This window comes from Mycteria americana, chromosome 16 (assembly GCF_035582795.1).
Source record: "Mycteria americana isolate JAX WOST 10 ecotype Jacksonville Zoo and Gardens chromosome 16, USCA_MyAme_1.0, whole genome shotgun sequence".
Taxonomy (NCBI): domain Eukaryota; kingdom Metazoa; phylum Chordata; class Aves; order Ciconiiformes; family Ciconiidae; genus Mycteria; species Mycteria americana.
This window is the reverse complement of record NC_134380.1, coordinates 14,067,627-14,080,543: the sequence shown is the minus strand read 5'-3', so window position 1 is coordinate 14,080,543 and position 12,917 is coordinate 14,067,627. Positions and strand designations below refer to the sequence as shown.

The window sequence follows — 12,917 nt, the reverse complement described above, 5'->3', positions numbered from 1 at the left end:
AGTCTATCCTGGGAGATGTGGCCCTGTCCCCGGACACACGTCCCATCCCAGGACACACAGTCTGTCCCGGGACATGTGGCCCCGTCTCAGGACACACAGCCCATCCTGGGACACACGTCCCATCCCAGGACACACGTCCCATCCCAGGACACACAGTCTGTCCCGGGACACACAGTCTATCCTGGTACATGTGGCCCTGTGCCAGGATGCACAGCCTGTCCCAGGACACACGTCCCATCCCGGGACACACAGCCCGTCCCAGGACACACAGTCTATCCCGGGACACACGGTCTGTCCCAGGCCATGTGGCCCCGTCCCAGGACACGCGGGTCCAGCGGCGCCGAGTGCGGCCGGGGCGGGCCGGGCGCTGGGGGCGGCGCGGGGCCGGGGCCGGGGCCGGGGCCGGGGCCGGGGCCGGGGCCGGGGCGGGCGGAGCTCCGCGGGCCGCGCCTCCGGGAGAGCCGGGCCAGGCCGGGGCCGGCGCCGCTGTCAGTGCGGGCAGCGGCGGCGGCAGCGCCATGGCGGAGGCGCAGGAGGGGCCCGGGCGGCGCGGCAAGAGGGCCGGGGCCGAGGCGGAAGAGCCGGCGGAGGCGGAGGAGGCGGAGCGGCCCGGCCGGCGGCGGCGGAGGTGGGCGGCGGGCCGGGCCGGGCCGGGCCGGGGTCGGGCTCGGGCTCGGGGCCGGGGCCGGGGCCGGGCCGGGGCTCAGCTGGACTCGGCGGGCGCTGGCCGCGGTGCTGGCCCGGCCCGGCCCGGCGGCGGGTGCCAGGCCAGCAGCGAGGCCTGGCCCGGCCCTCACCCCCTCCCCGGCAGCTTCCAGCCGGCGGCGGAGCCCCTGGGAACCACCGTGCTGCACGACACCGTCAGCACCCGCCCGCAGCCCCTGCCAGGTGAGGCACCGCGGGGAGGGCGCCCGCTGCGCCCCTGGGTCCCCACCGGGCTGGTGCCGGTGGCGGTGGCGGTGGTGATGCCGGCGCCGGCGGCGGTGCCGGTGCCGAGCCGCACGGGCAGTGCTGCCCGCTGACCCCGTCCCCCATCTCTCCACCTGCCCCAAGCGAGGCACTTCGACACCAGGACGACGGAACCCATCAGCTTCTTCTTGTCCAGCCTGGAGGAGCTGCTGGCCTGGCAGCCCGACAGCAACGACGACTTCAACGTCTCCGCCGTGCCCCTGGCAAAGCGCCAGCCCCCGCTCCTCAGCAAGAGGCCCCGGACACTGGTTTGCCATGACATGCGCGGCGGGTACCTGGAGGACAGGTACGTGCGGGGCAGAGGGGAGATGTGGCAGCAGCGCTCAACACCTCAAACTCCAAACCTCTTCTACTTCTGCTTGATTTGTTTCCTGCCGGCTTGGCCGCAGGCGGGCAGGGATGGAGGGGTTTGGCTCTTGGCACCGGAGCAGGGTGACCTTGCTCGGGCCAGCCCTAGCCAGGGTCCATAGGGGTGGCTCAGTGCCACAGCTCTGCCCAGCTCCCGGGGTGTGAGTCAGGTTCCTGCCCAGCCACGCAGCCGTCTGCCGGCGTCCTTCCCGCGTTGCCCAACCCTATTCCTTCTCTGCTGCTGCAGGTTCATCCAGGGCTCAGCCACACGCAACCCCTACGTCTTCTACCACTGGCGGTACATCGACATCTTCGTCTACTTCAGCCACCACGCCGTCACCATCCCGCCCGTGTGCTGGACCAACGCGGCACACAGGAACGGTGTCCCCGTGCTGGGTGAGGGCAGGGCCGGCTGCAGGGCTGGCGGCTGCAGGACTGGGCCTGGGGGAATGCAGTGGGTTTGTCGGGGTGCACAGCCAACGCCGCTCTCACCGCCTCCCCAGGCACGTTCATCACGGAGTGGACGGATGGGGAGAAGCTGTGCGAGGCGTTCCTGGCTGGCGGGGAGGAGGCGTACCGCGCCGTCAGCGAGCAGCTGGCCCGCATCGCCCAGCACTACCGCTTCGATGGCTGGCTGGTCAACATGGAGAACACGCTGAGCGTGAGCCGCGGTCGCGCCCTGCCCGCCTCCCTGCCTCCTGCCCTGCCCTCACGCCGCTCCCACGTGGGGCCCCTCGCCCGCCCCGTGCCAACCTGGCCCTGCTCTCTCCTGCCAGGCGGCGGCGGTGGGGAACCTGCCCCCCTTCCTGCGGCACCTGACGGCACAGGTGCACAGCGCCGTGCCGGAGGGACTGGTGATCTGGTACGACAGCGTCCTGCAGAACGGCACGCTGAAATGGCAGAACGAGCTGAACGAGGAGAACAGGTGAGGCCGGGTCCTGCCTGCCCCCCCCACCTTACCCAGTCAAAACCAGCCCTGGGTGGGGGGCATGAACCCACCCCAAACCCAGCGCTCGGGGGCGGTCAGGGCATGGCCTGCACAGCCCTCGGTGGGGTGGTCTGCGGGGACAGCTGCAGTGTCCGCCCTGCCACCCTGACCCTCGTCCCCAGGGTGTTCTTCGATGCCTGTGATGGGCTGTTCACCAACTACAACTGGAAGGAGGAGCACCTGGAGCGCACGCGTGGGCTGGCCGGGCCGCGCCACACCGATGTCTATGTCGGCATCGATGTCTTTGCCCGCGGGGACGTGATCGGTGGTGGCTTCGACACTGACAAGGTGGGTGTGCCAGGGCTGGGCCAGAGCGGGACCCCGGGCCTCCCCCTGGCGCAGGGCTCTGAGCTCCCACCGATGGCCGTGCCGTGCCGTGCCGGGCTGCTAACCCAGGGACGTAGTGGTGAGGAGTGGCAGAACCCAGAGCCGCTGGGCATGGAGAGGGAGCTGGGGGATCCCAGTGCTGCAGTCCCTGGAGAGGGAGATGCCGCAGCACATCCCCATGGTGTTGTCCTGCCCCACCATGGGGCCAGCGGGACCTGGGGGAGTGGAGATGGGGCAGGTGACAAGGTGACCACCCGGCCCGGCCCGTGCTGCTCACCGCTCATCTCCGCAGTCCCTGCGCCTGATCCGCCAGTACGGCCTCTCTGCAGCCATCTTCGCTCCCGGCTGGGTCTATGAGCACCTGGGGGCGGAAAACTTCCTGGACAACGAGAACAAGTGAGGGCGGCTTGGCAGGGCGAGGGCTGTGGCGGGGAGACGGGCCCGGGAGCACCCTGGGCCGGGAGGGCTGCCGGCCGGTGGGACAGGGCTGCCAGGAGACCGTGGCTGCCCGCCGGGACCGAGCCGGCCCTGCTCTGCCCTGGCTGGGGCAGTGCCCAATGCCACGCCAGGGCAGCGGCTGTAGCAGGGGTCTCTGCTCGGACGTCCGCCTTTTCCTGCAGGTTCTGGGGCTTGCTGGCCGAGTACCTGCCCACACACAGCATCTGCACGCTGCCCCTCGCCACCTCCTTCAGCCTGGGCATGGGCACCAGCAGGTTCCTGGCTGGGAAGGTGGGTGTGGGGTGATGGCTCGGCTCCGGCTGGGCAGGGGTGGCCTGGGCAGGAGGGTCCCTGCTCCCAGCCCCCTGCCCGGCCCAGCTCTCCCCGTCCTGCAGGAGGAACAGGCCGGTCCCTGGTATGACCTGAGCACGCAGGAGATCCAGCCCCTCTACGCGGAGCGCGAGGGCAGGCTGAGCACCAGCTGCTGCCTGCAGGACGCCTGGAGCGGGGGCAGCTCCCTCAGGGTGCAGGGGACCATCCCCGCTGGCGAGGAGCACGTGGCCATCCGGTGAGTTGTGGGGCGAAGCCCTCTCGCCACCTCCTCGGCGCTGGACTGGCGCCGTGCCGGCATGGCATGGCCCACGTGGCCTGGGCAGAGCTGCGTGGCCCCAGGGCCTCGTGGTGAGCGTGCCGCGGGGCTCTCTGCCCAGCAGAGCTAACCCAATGCATTTTCTCTTTCTCTCTCTCTCTCTCTCTCTCTCTCTGTATCTCTCTGGGTGGATTTGGGGTCATCAGCCTTTTCTCTTTGCAGATGCCGGCGCCCCCCAAGCTCTTCCTGACCCTGCTCTACAAGCTGGAGGGGCCGCACCCCGACGAGTTCACAGTTGCGCTGGAGCTCACCACCTGGGACTCGAGTACCTGCCACGAGGGCGACGTCACCTCCCTGCCCGGTGAGGACCCTGTCCCCCCCCCCGCCCCCGTGTTCTCTGCAGCGAGCAGCCGCTGCAAGGGCGCGGGACCAGCTCAGCCCCTCGCCCCCGCTACCTCCGGCAGAGCCCAACGGCCGGCACCAGCCCTGGTTCCTCCCGGCACCGCCGCCCGGCCTCGCCGGGCTGCTCGCCGCCTGCGACCGTGACTCCCACGGCTGGACCAGCCGGTGAGCGCGCTGCCGGCCCCCTGCATCCGTGGGCGGGTGGGGGCACCCCGGGGCCCCCCAGCACCGTGCCCGCTCTGCCCCTGCGCTCCCAGGTGCTACGAGCTGGACCTGCGGGACTGCAGCCTGCGAGACCTCTCCCTGCTCGTGTCCCGCCAGCAGCCCGGCCCGGCGGAGACGCCCTTCTCCTGCCTCCTCGGCGAGCTCCGGGTGAGTGCCCGCCGCTGCCGGCCCCGCGCTGCCCCGCGCCGGGAGAGCGGGCGGGCGCCCGCCGCCCCCGGCCCGGCCCGGCCCCGACCGGCCCGGCCCGGCCCCGACGGTCCCGCCGTTCCTCCGCAGGTGCTGGACGCGGCCAGCGCGGCGGCCGCCCCGCCGCAGGTGCGGGGCCTGGCGGCCTCGCAGCTCTGGTGGCAGGAGGGCCCCGGCCCGGAGCAGCTCTCGCTCAGCCTCACGCTCCGCTGGGCCTTCCCGCCCGGCCGCGCCCGCTGCTTCCGCCTGCGCAGCCGGGGCGCGGGCTGCGGCCGGGGCCGGGCGCCGGCGGAGCTGCTGGGGCTGGCGCCGGCCTGCCTGTACCGCGCCGTGGGGCTGCCGCTGCCGCGGCCGCCGGCCGGGCAGCCCTGCCGCCTGGAGCTGCTGGTGGAGCCGGTGCTGCGCGACGAGCTGCCCGTGGACCCCGGCCGCTGGGGGCGGCTGGTGCTGCTCTACTCCGCGCCGGCCGGCGGCACCGGCGGAGACGGGCGTTAGCGGGCGGCGCGGGGCGGCCCGGCGGGAGCCCCCTCCTCCGTGCCGGGGCCGGGCTGGGGGCGGGGGTGGGCGGGGGCACGGCAGAGCCGGTGCCGGGGCGGGGCCGAGCGGGCGGAGGCTGCGTCTCGTCCCGCTGGTTCGGCGGGTCCCTGCTCTCCCGCAGCCGCGGCCGGGCTCAGCCCCTTGCCGCGGGCGCCCGCCGGGAGCTGGCCGGGGCCCTGCGAGGGGCCGCCCGGGGACCCCGGCCCCGCTCCTGCGGCCCCTGCTGCCCGCAGGCTGCGCGCTCCCGGGCCGGGGACGCCTGCCCTGAGCCCCCCCCCCCCCGCGCTGCAGCCCCGCGCCCGCTCGCCCCGGGGCCCGGCCCGGCGCGCCCGGCTGCCCTCTCCGCGGGGCCGGCAGGCAGCGGCTGCGCCCGCGCTGCCTCCCTGGACAGCTTACGCGGAGAAGGAGAGAAAATTTATAGCAGCAATTATTTTCTCACAGTCTGGTGAGCAAGCAATTAGCAGGCAGGGAGGCGGGCGAGCGCGCTGCGCAGCGGGGTCGCCCAGCCCCAGCTCCCTGCGAGCGCCGGCCCCGGTCCCACAAACAATGCTGGCTCCCGCTCAGGAAAATTAAAATGTCAGCAGTTAAGCTGCCGCTCCTCCGGTGGGTGACTTGCTCTGAAATGAATTATCTGACGGTTTGAAAAATGGAAGGCTTGGCACAGCCAGGGCAGGGCTCCTGCCGTGCCGGCACCCCGCTCCCTTGCTACGGGGAGGCCAGGGGCCCCAGCGGGTTCCCCCCTCGCCTGCCGCAGGCTGCAGCCCCCTGCCCGGCGGCGTGCCGGGGCGGCCAGACCCGCCGTGCCAGCCACGGCCCCGTGCCCTCACGCCAGCGCCCCAGTCAAAACCTGAGTTGCCCTGGTTGAAGAAAGAAATCTTTATTAATAATTTCAATAATAATAATAATAATCCTTGTAATAATAATAATAATAATAATAATAATAATAATAATAATACTGTTTATTAGAATGGTCACACCTTTGAAGCATACAGGATGGGCCGGCGCCAGCCTGCGCGCCGGTGGCCAGCGCAGGGGTTTTGCTGTAAGGAAGAAGCCAGTACAGCGATGGAAGGAGCTTTGTACAGGGGGGGGGCGTGGGGCCGGGGCGGCCGGGGCTATGTACACCGGGAATAGAAAAGGGGGAGCTCGTTGCTGGAGCGTTGGGGGCATCTGCAGACTATAAAGTGAGGTTTGAGGAGTGGCGGAGCCACGCGGGGCGGGGGGGCTGAGCGCGAGGCCGTCCTGTGGGATGGGGCTGCACCCCGGGGTGGGCTCCACGGCACCCAGTGCCGCCAGGCACTGGACCCAGCACGCTGGCTGCTGCAGACCGACCCCAGGGCTCGGGCTGGTCCCCGCAGGCGATGCCAGCCCCCAGTCCTGGGCAATGCAATGGCCGAGACCCCACGCCGAGGCCTGGCGGTATCCCGCTGTCTCGGGCAGGGACGGGATCGGGGCAGTCCTCATCCTGGCTCAGCACAGGGGGCCGCGAGCGGCGTCGGTCAGGGTTGCTCCCTGCAGGGTGGGAGCCCCAGGTGCGTCAGGGGACGGAGGGGAGGGGAGGGGAAAGGGATCGCAAGCGATTTGCAAGCTCCTCTTAACAAAAATTCCCTTTAAAATGCAGAGGCTCGTCCCCCTGCAACGCCCAGCGCCTCAGCAAAGCGGCTGCGCCGCCGCCCCAGCTCCGCACGGGAGCCGAGGCCTCGCACACTTGACACGCTGATGACCGGCAAGCGCCGGAGCTCGGGAAACACGAAGCCGGGTTCCCACCCTGGCGCCCAGTCCCCAGAGCCGGGGAAGGGGCGGCCGTGCCACGGCGCTCCGCCAGCACCCCCAGCACCGCCACGCCGGGGCGGAAAGGAAGACGTGGTGCCCAGGCCCTGCGCCTGGGCGGGCGGAGGCCCCTCCGGATGCCCCCGCGCTCAGCGACGCACTGGCTCTCCCTCCCTGCCGCGGGCTGCGGGGCCGGGGCGGAGAGGGGCCCCTCTGGTGCGTCCAGCCGGTCCGTGCTCGCCACGGCGCTCCTCCGGGACTCGCTCGCTCGGTGCGTGTGTGGACAGTATGGGACTTTCACTTGGCTGTTGCCGCTTTGCTTTTTTTTTTTTTTTTTTGTTGCTTTGCTTTTAATTTTTTTATTTTTGATTTTTTTTTTGTGTGTGTGTATTTTTTTGCCCTTCCTGGTCCCAGAAGGATACGGCCGCGGTTTCACTACAACAGAAACAGAGAGGCAGGTCTTTTGCTGGAGCAGCGTGCGGGGCAGCCTGGCCGAGCCGCCGGCCGGGAGGGACGCGGGCGCCAGCCCGGCCCCCCAAGGCCCGCACCGCGCCCCACGCCTGCGCAGCCAGCCTGCCGCACCCGAGCCCCTCCGCAGAGCCGTGCAGGCGGCCCTGGAGAAGCGCTGCTGCCCGGGGGGGCCGTCCCCGGGGTCCCGCACCCACCCCAGCCCGGCTCCGTCCCCGAGGAGCGCGCAGCAGCCCCCGCCGGCTCCTGTCTCTCCTATGGGGCAGAGGGACTGCTCCGGGGCTGCCGTCGGTGCCGCGGCCCCCGCGCCTGCGGGCAGAGCGTCCCCTCCTGCCTCGCGGGCTACGAGCCCTCGGCACCCCCAGCGAGGGCAGCACCCCACGGGGGCTCGGGCCGGGGCGGAGCTGCCCGGGGACCCCGCGACCCGGCTCTGGGAGCAGGGCGCTGTCGGGGCCGAGGGCCGGCCCCGCTCCCCGCGGTCCCAGGGGTGCCGGGGGCAGGAGCCACCCGGGGTCCCGCGGCGCTCGGCAGCACCGGGGCGCAGGGCTGCACCGGGGCCGGCGGACGGTGCAGGAGACGCGGGCGGGCGGCGGGACGGAGCGGCTCGAGGTAACCCTACGGGCGTGGGCTGCCGAGGCTCAGCGGAGCCCGGCCCCAGCCCCAGCCCCAGCCCGCCCGGGCAGGGCCCGCGGTTCCTCCAGAGGCTCGGCCTCGGCTCTGTCTGCCTGGTTTGGTTTGGTGCTAGTGAGCAGTCAGTGTTAGTGGTGGGAGGGGCTGTGTCTGTCTTGCTAGTAGGGAGTGAAGCGGCTGTACCCTCCTCGGTATAGACTAGCCTGCAACATCAAAGATGAAAAAAAAGCCAATCAGTATTCGAGAGAGAGGCAAAGCCCGTTCTTCCCTTTTCTTTTTTTCCTTGGTTGTTTTTTTTTTTCCTCTTTAAAATGACACCAAATCGCTTCTGTCCTTGGGACGTGAGGGGCGGGCAGGGCCGAGGGTGCCCTCTGGGCCGAGGGTGCCCTCTGGGCCGGCCGCGGGTGCTGCCTCGGGGTGGTGCGTGGGCTGGGGGCTGCGGGGTGCCCCAAGCCCCGGTGCCCCCAGCGCAGCACCACCGCGGCCGGGCCTCCTCCCGCCTGCGGTGACCGCGGAGGAGCCCGTCCCCGTCCCCGCTGCGGCGCATCCCCGCGGGACGGAGGGGCCGTGGCCCCTCGCTAGCGGCTGCCCGGGGCCGGGGGTGCCGAGGGGCGCTCGGCAGCCTGGCCCCGGCCGGGGGTGGGGAATTAAAAAAGGAAGAAAAAGACCGGTTGGCTTTGAGATCCCGCCCATGAGTGGGATTTTTCATCTTTGATGCTGGTTGTGAAGCTAGCTAAGAGCTGCGGCGAGCGGGTGGGCTGCAGGCACCGGCGCGCACGCGTGCTGCCTGAGCGTGGCTACGTGCCGGGGCCTGGGGACGCGGCCCCGTGCCGCGGAGGAGAGAGGGGGTCCCCGGGGTGCTGCCCAGGCAGCCGGCGCAGGGGGCAGCCGGGCCCCCGGGAAGCGGCGTGCGTGGGCGACTGCGTGGGGCAGCCTCTTGCCGGGTGTAACAGGGGACATAGGGCGGAGGCACGGGGGGGGCTTCCTCTCTTGCCTGCCCGTTGACAGAGCCAGGCAGGGGCTGCGCTGCTCCTGCTGCTGCGGCCAGCTCCCGGCTCCCCCTCCCACGGCCCCTGCGTGCGGGGCTGTCCTGTGCCCCTCGCTTGTCCCCACACCCCGCAGGCGCCCTGCGCTGCCGTGCTGGGCCCCCCTCCCCGGGCTGGCTGCGGCTCGCGCCGGGAAGCAAAGAAAGGCCGCGGGGGCTGCTCTTACCATGGTGCCGATGCTGTACGTGGCGGCGGGGCCGATGGTGTGGTGGTACGGGTCTGCCGCTGCGTACACTCTGCCATAACTAGGAGCAAACACAGCGGCGGGCGTTAGCGACCGGGGTCGGGGTCCCGTGTCCCCTCAGCAGCCCCCCTGCCCAGCTGCTGCTTCCCCCTGCTGCGCCCGGGAGCCCCCCGGGACCTCCCTGCTTCTCCCTGCCTGGGCACCAGCCCCTGCCAGAACAAGCCCAAAGGGGAGCACAGGGGGCCCCTGTTTGCAGGACGCTCGCATCGTGCCTGGCTCTGTCCTCGTCCCACGGGGCACGAAAGCTGGGCCGTGTCGGACTGGGCGGTGCAGGGCGTGAAACGGGGCTTCTCCCCCCGAGGAGCAATGCCCGCGGTGCAGCGGTGCTTACCTGTCGCTGTACGCTGCTGCTGCTGCCGCGGGCTGGGCATATCTGTAGGCGGCGTAGCCCCCCTGCAGCGAAGGGAGAGACTGCCATCAGGGAGGGGGCAGCACCCGCTGGGGGAGGCTCGGGGGGCCGGGGCAGCTGGGTGTCGCCCCTGGGCATTGCCACGGAGCAGTGGTGGGACCCTGCAGGGAGCCGGTGCCCGTGCCACCAGGCGCGCACCAGCCTCATTGCCATTCCCCAGGGGCTTTCACAAACATTAACCTTAAAAAATTAAATTTCCAGAGGAGAGAATGTCACCTCCCTGATCGCTTTAATGAGGTGTCACGTTAGATAAATCCTTCAGCTGCCCGCCTGAAATATCGCCAATGGCTTCTTAAACACGGAGGTTAAATGCCAGTGTTAAGACAGCGCACCGGCGCTCGCCAAGGCCGTAAATCCCGCGCGGTGCTGGCCCCACGAGGCCCTGGCCGGGGGCACGGGACCCCGCGTGGTGCCACCGCCCTCACGTCCGCGCTCCGCCTGGGCGCCGGCTGCCCTCCCCAGGGGAAGGGGTTGGCAGGGGGCAGAGCCCCACACGGAGCTGCCCAGCGCTGCTCATCCCCCCCCCCGCCCCCGGCACAGGGTCCCTGGCGTGGCCGAGACCCGGGCACGGCGTCACTTACGTAGATCTCAGCTCCATAGAACCCGTCCTGGTAGACGACCCTGCAAACGAGGCGGAGGCGTCAGAACCTGGCCCGGGTCACCGGCCGAGAGGGATCGGGGTGAAGCTGGTGAACTGGGGGAGCTGCTTCCAGCAGCGCAGCCAACGGGTGAGGAGCGGCCGTCCTCGGGCCCGGCCGGCCTGGGACTCCTGGCAGGGACGCGGGGATGGGTGGAGGGCACGACAGGGATGGAACAGCCCGGGGCACGATCGCTGCTGGCAGCACCGAGCAGCCGCAGATCGCCGTGGCCGTGCCTGACACCAGAGCGGCCGTGCGTGCCAGGAGAGAGTATTTCTATAAACAAACCGACACGGCTGGACTAACGGCCTGTGCTTCGGGGCCCAGGAGGACGTGGGTCACCCCGAGGGGCAGCAAACCCCCCGCTCTGGGGGGTTTCACAGAGCCCGAGGCCAGGCAGGTGCCGGGGGAGCTGCAGCCCGTTCCCGAAGCGCAAGACCCTGGCAATGCCGACACTGGCGGAACCGGAGCAACGCGGCAGCAAACAGCCCCCCCGCCGCCCGGGTACTCACGCGCCGTAGGTGGGGATGGGTGGCGGCGGCGGCGCAGCCCGGAAGGTGTTGTAGACGGCGCGTCCTCGTCCCCGTAAGTGTGCCCCTCGGTAGGCCACAGCTGTCCCCGTGGCAGGGTACGGGAACCCCGTTACTGCAGGAGGGAGGGGACAAACGTGGGCTTTCCGCAGCAGCTTCCCACAGCGCGCGGCTGGGACCCCTGCGGCCACCGCGGGACGTCCTGTGCCAGAGCCTGCCTCTGCCCCCGGGCCTGCCGGGGACGCGGTCCCGCGGGGACGCTGGGGCGAGGGGACGGGGCGGGGGGAGCTGTGCACGCAGGGGTGCAGGATGGGGAGAGGGGCCCGGGGCTGCTCGCTGCTCAGAGCAGCAGCGGCGTCGGACACGGCGCGGAGCTGACGTTCGGGGGGACCCGCGGTGGGGCTGGCCCCAACGCAACTTTACCTGCGTAGAACTCGGGGCCGTAGACCGCTCCCACCACCGGGTTCAGCTTCCAGCCTGCGGGCAGGGAGAGCCGGTGAGGCCGGGGACACGCTCCCCGTGGCACTTCCCCCCCCCCCCCCAGCAGGGCTTCGAGGGGCCACAGCTCCCATCCCCGGGCAGCTGCAGGGCGTGGGGTGCCCGGGGGGACAACGGGGAGCCCGGCGGGGCTGTACCCCCGCACTGGGCGGGGAGCGGTCGCTCTCCTGTCCGCCCAGGGGCGCAGAGCCCATTTGCTGTCGGAGCTCAGCGGCAGCCCGGCAGTCAGGGAGCGCGGGTGCCCAGGGACGCCCGCCTGCGGCAGCTCCGGCTCTCCTCGCGCTGGCCTTACCGTTGGTGTAGGGGTTGGCAGCCTTCTTGTTCGTCATGACCCGGGCCGTGGCGTTGTTCACCTGCGGAGAGAGGGGACGGGAGCTCAGCACCTGCGGGCGGCGGGGCTGGTGAGGCCGCGGTCCAAGGCGCGCTCGGCCGCGCTCGGCACGCCTTGCTGCTGCTTCAGATGCCGGAGCGAAGGACGCCAGCCCCGCGAGGAGACGCGGGAGGAGTCTCTGCCTGCAGCCGCCCTGCAATGACGCAGTCCTGCCCGCACCCCCGGCCAGCCCGGGCCTCCCGGCTCCTGCCCCGGCTCCAGCGACAAGCGTCGGTCGGGCTGGCAGCCGATGCCCCGGCCGCCGCACTGCCGCGCTCAGGCTGAGGCCCAACTCGCTGCCGCCAGGCTCAGCCGCCTCCCGGCCGCCCCACGCCCGCCCCAGCCTGCAGGAAGGACGCACTTGTGGCAGGAGCCGGGGTCGCTCCTGCAAGCGCCCGCGAGCTCCTGCCCGGCTTTGTTGGACCACGTTCTCTGACAGGCAGGGCCTGCCCACAGGGCATCGCTGCGCCCTCCCCTGGGCTCAGCACCGCTGGGGACGTCCGTGTCCCGCTCCCTCCACCGCGTGCTGCCCCGCTCCCCGCCCCTCGCCGGCAATCAGCAAGGTGCTGCCAACGAACGGGCAGAGCCTGATCCCTCTGCCCGGCTTGAAGAAATAAAAGCCTCGGGGGGTGCCGGGCAGCGCGGCAACCGCCCGCACAGTGGGCGCGGGAGCCCTGCGCGGCATCCTTCCCTCCCGGCGGGCAGGGGAGGTGGGGACGGCACGCGGAGCAGAGAGCCCCTCTCCCCCCTGCAGAGCTCGGGCGGCTGGGAGGGGGGCGCGGGGGCTGCGGGCAGCTGGGGTCCGCCAGACCCCTCTGTAACCGGGTAAAACGCAGCCAGAGCCCGAGCCGGTGCCCAGCTCTCCCGGCACGCGGGAGGTTCGTTTGAGCCAAGTGACGACCTTCCTGGCAGCTGGCACACATGCTCCCGTGCCGCATCCACGGACGTATGCACGCGCCGGGCAAGCCTCCCCCGGGGCATGCGGGACCGGGGCGGGACCCGGGGCTGCCCCAAAGTGCCCCTGCCCTGGCTCTCCCCTGCCTGCAGCCCCCAGGCAGTTCTGCCCTGCCTGCAGCCCCTGGCAGGAGAGGGCCCCCGGGCAGGGCGGAGGGGACGCACGCACACGCAGGCATGGCACTAGCACACTTATCTGAGCACCTCAATCTTCCGGCCCTCTACGATGGTGCCATTCAGCTTCTCCCGTGCCCGGTCGGCATCTGTGCTAGTTTCAAAAGTTACAAACCCAAAACCCTGTGAGCAGAGGAGAAAAGGAGAAAGAAAGAGACAGAGAGAGACAGAGAGAGG

The 12,917-nt window shown here is 71.1% G+C and overlaps 2 protein-coding genes across 16 annotated transcripts in view; one reads left to right on the top strand and one right to left on the bottom strand.

Moving 5' to 3' along the window:
• Positions 1–454: 454 nt before the first annotated feature.
• ENGASE (endo-beta-N-acetylglucosaminidase) lies at positions 455–7,133 on the top strand. 4 transcript variants are annotated; one of them, XM_075518817.1, is made up of 14 exons: positions 455–628; positions 812–888; positions 1,054–1,255; positions 1,565–1,713; positions 1,821–1,978; positions 2,094–2,242; positions 2,428–2,593; positions 2,925–3,028; positions 3,253–3,361; positions 3,466–3,638; positions 3,866–4,020; positions 4,124–4,226; positions 4,319–4,433; positions 6,631–6,865. In XM_075518817.1, exons 1-14 carry the CDS (start codon positions 519–521, stop codon positions 6,727–6,729), a joined length of 1,869 nt encoding a protein of 622 aa, XP_075374932.1. In that variant the 5' UTR covers positions 455–518; the 3' UTR covers positions 6,730–6,865. The 4 variants fall into 4 exon arrangements, with proteins under 4 accessions (XP_075374932.1, XP_075374931.1, XP_075374933.1 ...); XM_075518816.1 differs by lacking the exon at positions 6,631–6,865 and adding an exon at positions 4,563–5,030; XM_075518815.1 differs by having other exon boundaries at positions 466–628; positions 4,319–4,437; positions 6,631–7,133.
• RBFOX3 (RNA binding fox-1 homolog 3) overlaps positions 7,079–12,917 on the bottom strand; it is a 192,769-nt gene continuing 186,930 nt past the window's right edge. For 9 of the 12 annotated variants that reach the window (XM_075518837.1, XM_075518839.1, XM_075518836.1 and 6 more), the window contains 8 exons: positions 12,771–12,863; positions 11,535–11,595; positions 11,168–11,221; positions 10,727–10,859; positions 10,158–10,197; positions 9,499–9,560; positions 9,090–9,168; positions 7,899–8,080 (listed from right to left, as the gene is read on the bottom strand). In XM_075518837.1, coding sequence (XP_075374952.1) covers positions 8,036–8,080; positions 9,090–9,168; positions 9,499–9,560; positions 10,158–10,197; positions 10,727–10,859; positions 11,168–11,221; positions 11,535–11,595; positions 12,771–12,863 — 567 coding nt within the window. In that variant the 3' untranslated portion in view covers positions 7,899–8,035. The other 3 variants (XM_075518834.1, XM_075518840.1, XM_075518845.1) reach the window with 3 other exon arrangements.

Excerpts from the sequence above, each read along its gene's own strand:
- ENGASE (XM_075518815.1), top strand. The coding sequence starts at position 519 with ATGGCGGAGGCGCAGGAGGGGCCCGGGCGGCGCGGCAAGAGGGCCGGG. Across the intron at positions 2,594-2,924 it reads GTGGCTTCGACACTGACAAG|TCCCTGCGCCTGATCCGCCA; the intron begins GTGGGTGTGCCA and ends TCATCTCCGCAG. Across the intron at positions 3,362-3,465 it reads GCAGGTTCCTGGCTGGGAAG|GAGGAACAGGCCGGTCCCTG; the intron begins GTGGGTGTGGGG and ends CCCGTCCTGCAG.